The sequence below is a fragment of the Pristis pectinata genome, chromosome 3 (genome assembly GCF_009764475.1).
Source record: "Pristis pectinata isolate sPriPec2 chromosome 3, sPriPec2.1.pri, whole genome shotgun sequence".
Classification (NCBI taxonomy): Eukaryota; Metazoa; Chordata; class Chondrichthyes; order Rhinopristiformes; family Pristidae; genus Pristis; species Pristis pectinata.
The window spans coordinates 75,896,736-75,910,199 of NC_067407.1; the positions used below are offsets into that span (position 1 = coordinate 75,896,736).

The 13,464-nt window shown below is 46.3% G+C and overlaps 1 protein-coding gene across 2 annotated transcripts; it reads left to right on the top strand.

Annotated features, from left to right (window-relative positions):
• Positions 1-355: 355 nt before the first annotated feature.
• Positions 356-13,080, top strand: LOC127568489 (transcription factor Ovo-like 2). 2 transcript variants are annotated; one of them, XM_052012294.1, is made up of 3 exons: positions 356-531; positions 8,999-9,305; positions 12,879-13,080. In XM_052012294.1, exons 1-2 carry the CDS (start codon positions 417-419, stop codon positions 9,295-9,297), a joined length of 414 nt encoding a protein of 137 aa, XP_051868254.1. In that variant the 5' UTR covers positions 356-416; the 3' UTR covers positions 9,298-9,305; positions 12,879-13,080. The 2 variants fall into 2 exon arrangements, with proteins under 2 accessions (XP_051868254.1, XP_051868253.1); XM_052012293.1 differs by lacking the exon at positions 12,879-13,080 and having other exon boundaries at positions 8,999-9,886.
• Positions 13,081-13,464: the final 384 nt, after the last annotated feature.

Genomic DNA, 13,464 nt, shown 5'->3' on the forward strand with positions numbered 1-13,464 from the left:
AGAAAATGCAAGTGGGTCGGTGGTGGGAGAAAGCAAAGATTCACGCTTTCGATAAACAGCGGTTCGGTATCCGCGGAGTCTCCCTTTACTTTTGGTAACTAAAGCTGCTTAAGTTGTTGTGAATTAGTTGACCAGATACAGCCTGTGTACTGCAGCCTCTCCAAGGCCACACTGCTGCTCTTTATTTAGACATTCTTGCATTATTGTAAACTAATGGCAAAGAGGGTGGGCTTGTGGTATTGTTATCCTCCTTTAGTTGGGCTTTGCGGTGCTCAGAATCTGGTTCTAACGGTGCAGCTAATGAGTTGCTTCGCTTCCCTTTCCCCTTCCCCCCCTGCGACAGATCACAAACTGGCGAGTGCAGCGAGGCCACATTCTGCTGCCAGGTGTGCAGCAAGGGCTTCCGGCTACAGCGCATGCTCAACCGGCACCTCAAGTGTCACAGCCAGGTGAAGCGCCACCTGTGCACGTACTGCGGCAAAGGCTTCAACGACACCTTCGACCTCAAGAGACACGTCAGGACGCACACTGGTACGTCTGTCCGTAAACCGCGGGAACGCCCTCCCGCCCGCCGCACAGAGAGCATCATGGGAGTTGTAGTTCTTCTCAGATGGCTTTGAATTATGATCCTCAGAAGTCATGGTATTAAATAAGAGAGATAAAGAGGAGAGGGTTAATATGGGGGCCGCTTAAATTGTAGCACTTCACTGGCCAAAATCTGGCTCTCAACATTTCCAAAATTAAAACCCAGGTTACTTGGTCTTAATTACATTAGGGGAGTTTACTATTTACAACCTACTTCTCCCAAATTACAAGGGAGATTACACAAAAACACAGAAGTGCATTTGGAATATTCTGAAAGAGATTTTGAAGTTGCAATATTAAAGTAATTCTTTTTGTACATCCAGAGGGATATTTCCTGAGTCATGCTGTTGTGGTGTAGGGAATCAGGCAGCCAGACTGTGCACAAGGAAAAAGCTGCCATTCGCAGCGTGAGTGATATTCATGCATGGACATTGCATAACCCAGGGTCGCGCTGCGTTTGAAAGGCTTAACCTGTGAGGAGTGTTTGATGGCTCTGGGCCTGTACTTGATGGATCTCAGAAGGCTGAGGGGAGATCTCAATGTAATATACCAGATACTGAAAGACCTCGATAGAGTGGACATGGAGAGGATGTTTCCATTAGCAGGAGAGTCTAAGATCCAAAGGCACAGCCTCAAAATAAAGGGACATCCATTTAAAACTGAGATAAGGAGGAATTTATTCACCCTGAGGGTGGTGAATCTGTGAGATTCGTCGCCACAGAAGGCTGCGGAGGCCAAGTCATTTGGTATGTTTGAGGCAGAGATTGGTAGGTTTGTGATAGGTAAGAGGGTTAAGGGTTACGAGGAGAAGGCAGGAGAATGAGGTTGGAAAAAAAATCAGCCATGATTGAATGGTGGAGCAGACTTGATGGGCCGAATGGCCTAATTCTGCTCCTATATCTTATGGTCCAATGCACAGCTGTGGCCAACCCACTATCCAAACTCACCATCAAACACTCAATAATATTTCAAAGTATAATGTTATTTTTTAAAAATAAGATTTTTATTTAAGAAAATGTTTTATATTATGGCTTCTTTCCAAAGGTTATGTGTATGTCACACCCTTTATTTAGTATTCTATAAAATCTTTAAAATTTTAGCTAAAAATTATGTGGCACTGGGGCTTATATGGCCTGAGTCCACCCCCACTGTTTTTACAGAGACATCCTGTCAGGTTCATTCTCCAGCTCCTTCCTCATAGCCCTACAAATTATGTTTTCTCCTCATCTGTACAATTTGCTTTGAAAAATATTATGGTCCCCGTTCCACTTCAGTTACAGCAGTGGGCTCTCGATCTTTGCCGCTCTCTGCAATAAAAAAATCCTCTTCATGCCCCATCTGTGCCTTCGGGCCAACATTTAAACCCATGTCCCCTGCTCCTTGAACCATCTGCCAATGGGACCAGCTTCTATTTACCCTATGCCGTACACATCTATGACCCCATCTGAACCAGTCATGATCTTGTACCTCAATCAAATTTCCTCTCGACCTCTTTTATCCATGGAGAACAAGCCTAACTTCTCCAGTCTAACCTTGCTCAGCATTGGAATCATTCTAGTTAATATCTTGCATCCCCTTCAGGACCTTCACATTCTTCCTAAAGTGTGGTGACCGGAATTGGATGTGGACTGACCAGATCTTTATATAGGTTCTGCTTGTTCACTCCACATTCATGATACCCAGGATTCCTTGGACCATTTCTCTGAACTGAATATCATCTGCCACTGGTTTGTCCATTACACTAGAACCATAGAACAATAAGCACAATACAGGCCCTTTGGCCCACAATGTTGTGCCGACCTTCAAACCACTCCTAAGACTATCTAACCCCTTCCTCCCACATATCCCTCTATCTTAAATTCCTCCATATGCTTATCTAACAATCTCTTGAACTTGACCAACGTGTCAGCCTCCACCACCACCCCAGGCAGCGCATTCCATGCACCAACCACTCTCTGGGTGAAAAACCTCCCTCTGACGTCTGCCTTGAACTCCACCCCCCCCCCCCCCCCCCCCCCATTACCTTAAAGCCATGCCCTCTTCTATTGACCATTGGTGCCCTGGGAAAGAGGTGCTCGCTGTCCACTCTATCTATTCCTCATAATATTTTGTATACCTCTATCATGTATCCCCTCATCCTCCTTCTCTCCAATGAGTAAAGCCCTAGCTCCTTTAGTCTCTCCTTATAATCCATACTCTCTAATCCAGGCAGCATCCTGGTAAATCTCCTCTGCACCCTTTCCAACGCCTCCACATCCTTCCTATAATGAGGCGGCCAGAACTGGACACAGTACTCTAAGTGTGGTCTAACCAGAGTTTTGTAAAGCTGCATCATTACTTCGCAGCTCTTAAACTCGATCCCACGACTTATGAAAGCTAACATCCCATAAGCTTTCTTAACTACCCTATCCACCTGTGAGGCAACTTTCAGTGATCTGTGGATATGAAACCCCAGATCCCTCTGCTCCTCCACACTGCCCAGAATCCTGCCGTTTACCAAGTATTCCGCCTTGGAGTTTGTCCTTCCAAAGTGTACCACCTCACACTTCTCCGGATTGAACTCCATCTGCGACTTCTCAGCCCAGCTCTGCATCCTATCAATATCCCTCTGTAAGCTTCGACAGCCCTCCACACTATCCACAACACCACCGATCTTTGTGTCATCTGCAAACTTGCTAACCCACCCTTCCATCCCCTCATCTAAGTCATTAATAAATATCACAAAAAGTAGAGGTCCCAGAACCTTGTGGGACACCACTAGTCACAGCCCTCCAATCCGAATGCACTCCCTCCACCACAACCCTCTGTTTTCTACAGGTAAGCCAATTCTGAATCCAGACGGCCAAGCCCCCTGGATCCCTTGGCCTCTGACCTTCTGAAGAAACCTACCACGCGGAACCTTGTCAAATGCCTTACTAAAATCCATGTAGACCACATCTACTGCACTACCCTCATCAATCTTCCCGGTCACCTCCTCAAAGAACCCTATCAAGCTTGTGAGGCAAGATCTTCCCTTCACAAAGCCATGCTGGCTGTCCCTAATCAGTCCATGGTTCTCTAATTGACCATAGATCCTATCTCATAGAATCCTTTCTAGCAGCTTACCTACCACAGACGTAAGGCTTACTGGTCTGTAATTCCCTGGCTAGCTTATCCATGTCCTCCAAGGTCTGTTAATAAAGCACTTGGAGTATTGTGTGCAGTTCTGGTTACTAAAAAATGATGTGGTTGTGCTGGAGAAAGTGCAGAGGAGATTCACCAGGTTGTTGCCTGGATTGGAGGACTTTAGTTATGGGGGAGAGATTGGATAAAAGCTGGGTTTGTTTTCCCTGGAGTGAAGGAGGCTGATGGGTGACCTGATAGAGGTGTATAAGATTATGAGAGGCATAGATAAAGTAGACAGTCAAAATCTTCTTCCCATGGTAAGGGTATCAAAAAACAAGAGGGTGCTGAGAAAGGAGTTTTAAAGGAGATTTGAGCAGAAAGTTTACATGGGTTGATATCTGGAACGTGCTGCCAGGGGAGGTGGTGAAATCAGATATTTAAGATCCACTTAGACAGGCAATGAAATAGGCAAGGCATGGGAGACCATCCTAATGGGGGCGAACAGGGTTAGTGTAGGCAAAAAGGTCGGCATGGACGTGTTGGGCTGAAGGGCCCATTTCTGTGCTGTACAGATCTATGACGCTCCATAGTTGATCACCCAATTAAGTTTGTGTCATCACAAACATTGCCAATCTACCCTGCACCCACATGTAGGTCCACATCCCAAATACCTGCTGATTGGACTGGGGACTTGTTTCCTCTAATTACAGCCAACCTTCTCCTTGAAAATTGAAAGCAGAAGATAAACAGTATTAAGTCTGGGATTATCAGAGCAGAAGCCCTGCCCTCACACACGTAGTTAAAATGCCAAATATGCCTGTTGACTCTGTGGCAGGACTCCAATGGATCACAAATCCAGACCCGAACCTCACTGAAATTCTCCAACCTTTCCACCAGTGCAACGTTTCTTCAAGTTAGATTTCAAGGCCTTTAAATAGGCGAGACCTCTGGATGCCACACTTCCCCAAAACTGACAGGGTGACTTTCTGGCATAGCCTTCAAACCCACAATGCATCTGTCCCCCACTGACTCTAAACCCACAGATTGAAAAGTCTTCGCATATGAGGTGACAAAATTGACAATTTTTTGGGCAGTTTTTCTGACATTTTCCACTTCCAAATATCTTCTTGAAAGAAATTGGTGATAGGTAATGCAATGAAGAAGCAAAAATTTTGGAAGCTTAGGATTGTATTTTGTTAGAATTTGATTAAGGCTGTTGCAAGCAGTCCATCTGTTCCAATGCTGAAAGGTGTATGCAGTGTTGCACGTGCATTTCCAGTACTTCCTTTACATCAACATCACAACTTATGCCCTTCACCGGTATTTATTCTTTCACAGTTTTGTCCTTGGGAACATAGCGAATATTGCCCCTAGGCTGAAGAGAATTATTTATGATTTTTGCATCCTATTTGCAACATTAGCACCTGTCTGGTGTTTCAAACCCTTCATGCAGCACAGAATCAGAATGTATTCATTGCTGAAGTGTTCTTTCGATCTAAGTCACCGCCACTGCTGCAAAGTTCTTTTTGTCCATAATCTGATGGAGAATGAAACGACATAACTAGCCCTGATGTTCTGTCATCTTCCTCAATCAATATAGAAATTAGTGTCTGTTGGCTGTTTAGACATGAAATCATCTGATTTCCCCCTAATGGAGGATGTTAAGAGGAAAGCCTGCTGTGATTTGTTTTGTGCTGATGATTCCTGTTGCTCACTTTGTAATGAGTGAGCAGTGCTTTGCAGATAAGGCACAGCACAGCGGTTTGTCACCTTTGACAGTAAATCCACAATCGCCCTACTTTGGGTGAAAACTTGTTTTCTTCTTCACACCGTGTTTCTCACAATTTGATTATCTTCCATGAAACGAATGTGGGACAGTAGTCATGAGTAGTGATCAAAGCCTGGGCTCTGCACACTGTAGAAATTTATCATGGTTCAGATTTTCATATGACTTGGGAAGAGGTCATTTGGCCCATCAGATCTACGCCAGTTCCCCAGCATTCTCGTCAGTCCCGTTCCCTCTCCTCTAACCTGTTCTCCCCCGCAGGCCCATCAATTCACCCCCAATTCTCCTGCGGAGACGCAAGAGATTCTGCAGATGCTGGAATCTGGTGCAACACCCACAAGTCCTGGAGGAACTCAGCAGGTCAGGCAGCATCTATGCAGAGAAATAAACAGTCGACGTTTCGGGCCGAGACCCTTCCTCAGGACTGGAAAGGAAGAGGGCAGAAGTTAGAATAAGAAGGTCGGGAAGGGCTAGGAGCACACACAGGCAGGTGATAGGTGAGTTCAGGTGAGAGTCCTTCCGCCCCCCCCCCCCCCCCCCCCACTTTCCATAGGGATCGCTCTCTCCATGATTCCCCTGTCCACTTGTCCCTCCCCACAGATGACCCTCTCAGCACTTATCCCTCCCCACAGATGACCCTCTCAGCACTTATCCCTGCAACCTCACTTAAGTGTTACACCTGTCCCTACACCTCCTCCCTCACTACTATTCAGAGCTCTAGACAGTCCTTTCAGGTGAGGCAGCGCTTCACCTGTGAATCCGAGGGTGTCATTTATTGCATCCGGTGCTCCCGGTGCGGCCTCCTCTACATCGGTGAGACCCAACGCAGATTGGGTGACCACTTCGTTGAGCAACTTCGCTCTTTCCGCCGCAAAAGCGAGGATCTCCCAGTGACCACCCACTTTAATTCCACATCCCACTCCCATACCGACAAATCTATCCAAGGCCTCCTCTACGGCCACATTTAGGCCAGACGCAGATTGGAGGAACAACACCTCATATTCCGCCATGGGAGTCTCCAACCTGACGGCCTCAACATCGATTTCTCTAACTTCCGGTAGCCCCTCTCCTCTTCTCCCCCCTTTTTGTTCCTTCTTCCTCATTCCTGTGGCCCTCTCCCTCCTTCTCTTTCCCATCTCCCACCCTCATGACCTGACCATCTATTCCCCACTTCCTTCCCTTTATTCCATGCTCCACTGCCCTCTCCTACCAGATTCCTTTTTCTTCAGCTCTTTGCCTCTTCTACCTATCACCCCTCAGCTTCTTACATCTCCCCCCTCCTCTACCCTCCTACCTTTCCCCCTCTCATCTGAACTCCCCTATCCCCTGCCTGTGTGTGCTCTCCCCCCTCCCCCCACATTCTTATTCTGGCTTCTGCCCTCTTCCTTTCCAGTCCTGAGGAAGGGTCTCAGCCCGAAACGTCGACTATTTATTTCCCTCCATAGATGCTGCCTGACCTGCTGAGTTCCTCCAGCAGTTTTTATGCGTGTTGCCCCAATTCTCCTGGCTCCACATACATCAGGGGCAACCAACATGCTGAGCATCCACAGTGCGGCACAGGTGATCAGGGGGTGTAAGAGGAGCAGGAGGGAGGGGTCCGGGGAGAGTGGGTGGAGAGGTAGAGAGGGGTCCGGGGAGAGTGGGTGGAGAGGTAGAGAGGGGTCCGGGGAGAGTGGGTGGAGAGGTAGAGAGGGGTCCGGGGAGAGTGGGTGGAGCAGGGTATCAATACCCTGGTGATTGGACTAGTCGGTCACCTCAACATTACCAAATTATTTCTTCACACATCTGTGTTCCCTCTTGTAATTGCTTTCATTACTTTGGACTTCATGCTTGTTGGTCACATTGCATGGAACAGGATCCCAACAACTGTTCAGATGGTGAATGAATCCTAAGAACAGGAGTGTTTTACAATAGTCCATGAGATATCTTACACCCATCACATTATCCATAGGTTCATCAAATGTGTGCTGCTGATTATCTGTGAGAAATGCTTACTCAGCACTCTTCCTGAAAACATTCCAGCGTGTATATTCATGGCTGAGTAACGGCATTGAGTGTGACCAAAACTCTCCAGGAAAGTACCAGATTTGATGACTGCTGTGGGTTTAATGCGGTGACTTGAACTTGGAGTCACTGTTGCTAGCCAGAAAGTGCCAAGCTTCTGATTGCTGTACTCGCAGTGTGCAGCACCATGTCACTGTGGCTGTACCTCCAGCTGCCCAGACCCTCAGCAATCCCCTCCCTTTCTCTACCCCTGAAGACACTCCTCAGAAAGTAACTCTGTGACCACTTGAATTAATTTTACCTTCCAGACCCCTGGTAAGACCGCTCCTGGAGTATTATGTACAGTTTTGGTCTCCTTACATAAAAAAGTTTACATTTGCCACAGAAAGAGTGAGGATTGAAGGTAACTTAAATTTCTGACCGGTTCAGTGGCATTGCTAACGTTGCCTATTAAACCCACTTTGTACTGTTGTGGCAGCCATTTTCTCACCAATACACTGTCCCCATTTACTTTCACCTCTGGAAGGAGTGTGGCTGAGAGAGACATGACTGGTTCCAGGGATGGTGGATGCACCGTATGAATAGAGATTGAGTGGACTAGGCTGTGTTCTCTAGAATTCAGATGAATTATGAGGAGCAACAAATGATCTGCTGGAGGAACTCAGTGGGTCGAGCATCATCTGTGGCGGGGGGGGGGGGGGGGATGGAAACGTCAACGCAGGTTGAGACCCTGCATCAAGGTTCAGGGTGGAGGCAGGAGGTAGCCAGTATAAATTTCCGTTAGTCCTCATCTCTCACTCTACTAGCCTCCACATCCAGCTTTGCATTCTCTTGTGTCACCAAGAATACGACGAAAAACGTAGACAATTCTTGCAGAGCTCAACAGGTGGGATGCAGGGAGGGTGTTTCCCCCCGGCTGAGTAGTCTAGAACCAGAGTAAGGGGAAGGCCATGTAGGACTGAGCTGAGGAGAAATTTCTTCAATCAGAGGGTGGTGAACCTTTGGAATTCTCTACTCTGGAGGGCTGTGGAGGCTCAGTCACTGAGTTCACTCAAAACGGGGATTGATAGGTTTCTGGATACTTTGGGAATCGAGGAATATAGGAAAATGGCACTGAGGTGGAAGATGAGCCATGATCCCAATGAACAGTGGAGCAGATTTGAAGAGCCAAATGGCTTACCCCTGCTCCCTATTCTTTGGTTCTGACATCCCAGCTCCGTGGGTACCCCTTCCATTAACCCCTCCCCGTCTTCATGATGTTAAATGGACTTGATAAATGCAAGTTGTGTTGCACGAGGCTTGGCTTATTTCTGAAACTTCCTTAGAGAAACGACCTCTCGTAGCTGAAGAGAGGCTCCCCTGGTATTGCGAGCAAGGGTCAGAACTTCTCGTACTTCTATTGCCCGAAAGCTTTCTTCAGCCAGGGAGAGCCTACGTTACAGAGAAGGGCGAGATGTAGCAGTGGGTAATAAGTTAAAACCTTTAATGAAAGCTTCGACATTTATATTTCCCATGCAGGCATTCGCCCCTACAAATGCAGCCTTTGCCACAAAGCCTTTACACAGAGATGCTCCTTGGAATCGCACCTGAAGAAAATCCACGGCGTGGCACAAAAGTACAGCTACAAGGAGAGGAGAGCCAAGCTGTATGTCTGCGAGGAGTGCGGCTTCACGGCCATAAACCAAGAGGACCTCTACCTTCACATGAGGCAGAATCACCCAGAAAACCCCATGCTTAAAAAGACTTCCAAGAAAATAGCTGCCTCTTTGCAGAAGAAGCTGCTGAACAACAGCGATGAAAGCAAGGACTCTGAATAGGAGCAAAGGTATTAGTGCCTATACTGAAGCTTTGATGCTTAACGTGATGGTCAGTGCCAAGGAGGTAGTAAACACAGCAGGAATTATCAGTGTAAACCAATCACCTTGGAACCTGTCTGCCAGGTAGAAGAATCAGAGAAGACATTTAGGCTGTTGCTGATACACAGAAACCAAAGCATATTTTCAGGCCCTGGTCCAGATATGCGCAAGGGAGATTAATTCTGGGGCCCTGCTGTCATGGATGGAATCTTTGTCCTTCTACCCAGTGTCTGGGGAAGGTGAAGGTGCTTACAATTTGACACAATCAATTGAGCCTTTTTGAAAGACAAATAACTTAGGGCTAAGTGTCTGAACAGTGCTTGGGGCTTTTCAGCATTTCTCAACAGGCTTGCCTGTCAATCTTCTTCCTTGTTCTTTTACTTTTGGTTCTGGGTACATTTTGCTGGATGGTGCGCACTATATTCAGTTATAGATTTGTGAATTTGGAAAATAAAATGTACATGCAAAGAAAAAACAGTGAATTTCCAAAATTTGGTGCAAATTTCTTACTTTTGGAAATATTCAATACGATAATATTATGCTTTGCAATCCAGAAAGAGTCCAACAATACTTTGTAAAATAAATACTTGATATGAAGACGTGATTTACGGTCTGTGTTTTCCCAGTCTCTTTGGGAGTTACATATTTTATTTGAAACAATTCTTAAAAATTACTTCAGAAAAGAAGGTTGGGTTGTTTATTCTGCAGATTGCATGTTTAACACCTGGCAGCAGTCAACCACTTCAAACACTCATTAAAAATCGGCAAGGTTGCTGTAGAACTTTGGCAAGGTTGCTGGGGCTTTGAGTGTGTTCTCACGGCAAAAAGCATCCAATGTTGTCTCTGTACAACTTTTACATAACTCTATAATGTTAAGTCTTGGGAGTTAAAGTAGAAGGATCTATATTTACAAAATGGCCATTGGACACACCAAAGGATCTTACTGCCAATGATGGAAGTGCGGTCATTGATGCAGTGCAGGAAGCGTTGACTGGTAGTTTGTACACATCAAAGCCACAAAAGACAATGATCAGATAATCTTTAAGAGATGCTGATTCTAGAATCATACAGCACAGAAACAGGCTCTTCAGCCCACCTTCTATTCTGACCATGGAGTGCTGATCTACACTAATCCCACATACCAGCGCATGGTCTGCAGCCTTCTCTGCCTTATCTAGATGTCCCCTTGAATCGACATTTCTTAAATTTTGTGTCTCTGTCTCCATCCCCCTCTCAGGCAGTGTGTCCCAGGTTCTGAGACCACTCTGGGTGCGGAAGTCCTTCCTCCAATCCCTTCTAAACCTCCCACCGCTTACATAAGGACAGAAGGAAATAGGAGCAGGAATAGGCCCCTCGGCCCCTCAAGCCTGCGCTGTCATTCAATATGATCATGGCCTCAACACTATGCCAATTCCCCATGGCCGCCAATTCCCCAATCTTTCAAAAATCTATCCACTTGATTTAACCTCCACAACCCTCTAGGCATTTACCAGCCTCCGAGTGAAGAACTTCCTATGCACCTCAGTTTTAAATGACTGCCCCCTAATCTTGTAAAAATGTCATCCGTTCAAGACTTTCCCACTAGTGGAAACATCTCAACATCTACCCTGTCAACTTCCCATAGGATCTGACATATTTCAAGAAGATAACCCCATTCTCGGTGAAAGAAAAATACTTGTTATCTTAGTTCTGAATGGCTGACCTCTTATTTTGAGACTTTGACTCTAGATTCCATGCACGCAAGACAGGGAAACATCTTCCCTGCATCTACCCTGTCAAGTCCTGGAAGAGTTTTGTGTTTCAATGAGATCACCTCTCCTTATTCTGACCTCTGGACAGTATAGGTCCAGTGTTATTGATATCTCCTTGTAGGACAAACCCTCCATTTCATGAATCAGTCTGGTGAATGTTTGCTGCCTCTATCACAAGTGTATCCTCACTGTAGAGACCCTAGACCTGTACACAATATTCCAGATGTGGTCTCACCAGGGGTCATAACTGCAGTAACACATCTTTACTCTTGTACTCAGATCCTCTTGCAACAAAGGTCTGCATCCCATTTACCTTCCTACATGTTTGCTGTGTCTGTACGTTACCTTTCAGTGACTTGTGTACAGGTCCCTCTGTACACCAACACCTTTCAGCCTCTCACCAATGAGTGGCCTCCCATATCCCCACTCTATATCCCGTCTGCCACGCCCCTGCCCATTCACTTACCCTGTCCACCCCACGAGGTCTTGCTGCATCCTCCTACAGCCCACACTGCCACCCAGCTCAGTATCATCAGCAAACCTGGATATTTTACACTTGATTCCCCTCATCCAAAGCATTGATATCGATTGTGAGCCAATCCCTGTGGCTACAGGCTCCTCACGCCAAAAGGCCTCTCCTTCCACCACCCTTCCAGGAAGAAAGTGCCAAAAGCTCACCACCAAACACTGGTACAGACTCTGGGAGGACTCTCCTTCTAATAGTGCCTTGGGATCTTTTAGGTTATCGGAGGGGGCACAGGGCCCTTGGTGTAATGCCCAGACACTGCACTAGAATATGGATCATGGCACCACAAGCCCATCGCGGTCTGAACGTAGGACATAGAACACTACAGTACGGTACAGGCCCTTCAGCCCACAATGTGCCGACATTTTATCCTGCTCTAGGATCTATCTAACCCTTCCCTCCCACATAGACACATCAATGATAGAAAAATGGAGGGCTACCTAAGAGTCTCTTAAATGTCCTTAATGTATCTGCCCCACAACCTCTGCGGGCAGTGCATTCTATGAACCCACCACTCTCTTGTGTAAAAAACTTACCCCTGACATCCCCCTTATACCTTCCTCCAATCACCTTAAAATTATGCCCCCTCATGTTACCCGTTTTCACCCTGGGAAAAAGTCTCTGACTGTCCACTTGATCTATGCTTCTTTTCATCTTGTAGACCTGGCTCAGAGGTTCTGCCCTGAGCTCTGCTGACAACATCTGCAGTGGTGCCCCAGGCTCAAGCTGGTGGGTAATACACATGAGACCTTTGAAAGCATTGGGTGGAGGCAAGGTACAACCAGAGGGGAAGTAAACAGGTCAGTTATCCCAGGCTCTCTTTGAGTGTTTATTAATGGCCAATGTGTAGCGAAGAGCTTGAACCAAATCCCCTGGCTGGGGACAATGAAGGGTTTAAGGTGTTGGTAAAATTATGAAGTAATAACTTGGCAAACAATCAAAACTTCTCTTGGGTGTTCGTCTGACACACTGGTAATTTAATCAAGGTATGCCCCACATCAATTGGGCTAAACAATGACAGAAGATTTCATTAACGAGTAATACAAATTATCTGGATTTAATTAGTGATAAACTATCTCATTTCATTTTGTGGGGATGCTGGCACTGGCACCTCAAGATTTAGTTATTCTCTGGCTCAGGATATAATAATAGTGAGTTTAAATCAGTGTCAAGTCAACAGTTATTTGGCCTGACTGTTATCAGTCTAACCCCCTTCTTCCTAATTTTGTTTCAACTGATTAACAAAGTTGATCTCTTCCCCACAGGGCAGCCCAGTGGAGCAGCTGGTAAAGCTGCTGCCTCACAGCTCCAGAGACCCGGGTCCAATCCTGATTCAATTCGCATGTTCTCCCTGTGACCGTATGGGTTTCCTCTCCGGTTTCCTCCCAAGTCCCAAAGACGTGTGGGTTGGTAGGTTAATTGACCACCGTACATCACCCCTAATGTGCAGGTTAGTGGTAGAATCCGGGGGCAGTTGAAGAAAATGTGGGGAGAATAAAAAATGGGATTAATGCAGGATTAGCGTAAATGGGTGGTTGATGGTCAGTGAGGACTCAGTGGGCCAAAGGGCCTGTTTCCGTGCTGTAACTCTCTGTAACTCCAGTAAGATTTCAAACAGCCACTCCTCTCAACTGTAAACCAATCTGATGTTTTGTCATCTGAAGTTGCCTGCTGTAACATAATTCTGATAATTCAAAAAATCATATCATTATAGCACAGAATGAGGCCATTCAGTCCATCTTGTTATGCCGGCTGTTTCTCTGCACTCCTTCCCCAAGGCCCTCCCTGCAAATGTTTGTCAGTATTCATCAACCTTCCTTTCGAGAGTTGGTGTCCAGCGTGACATTTCGG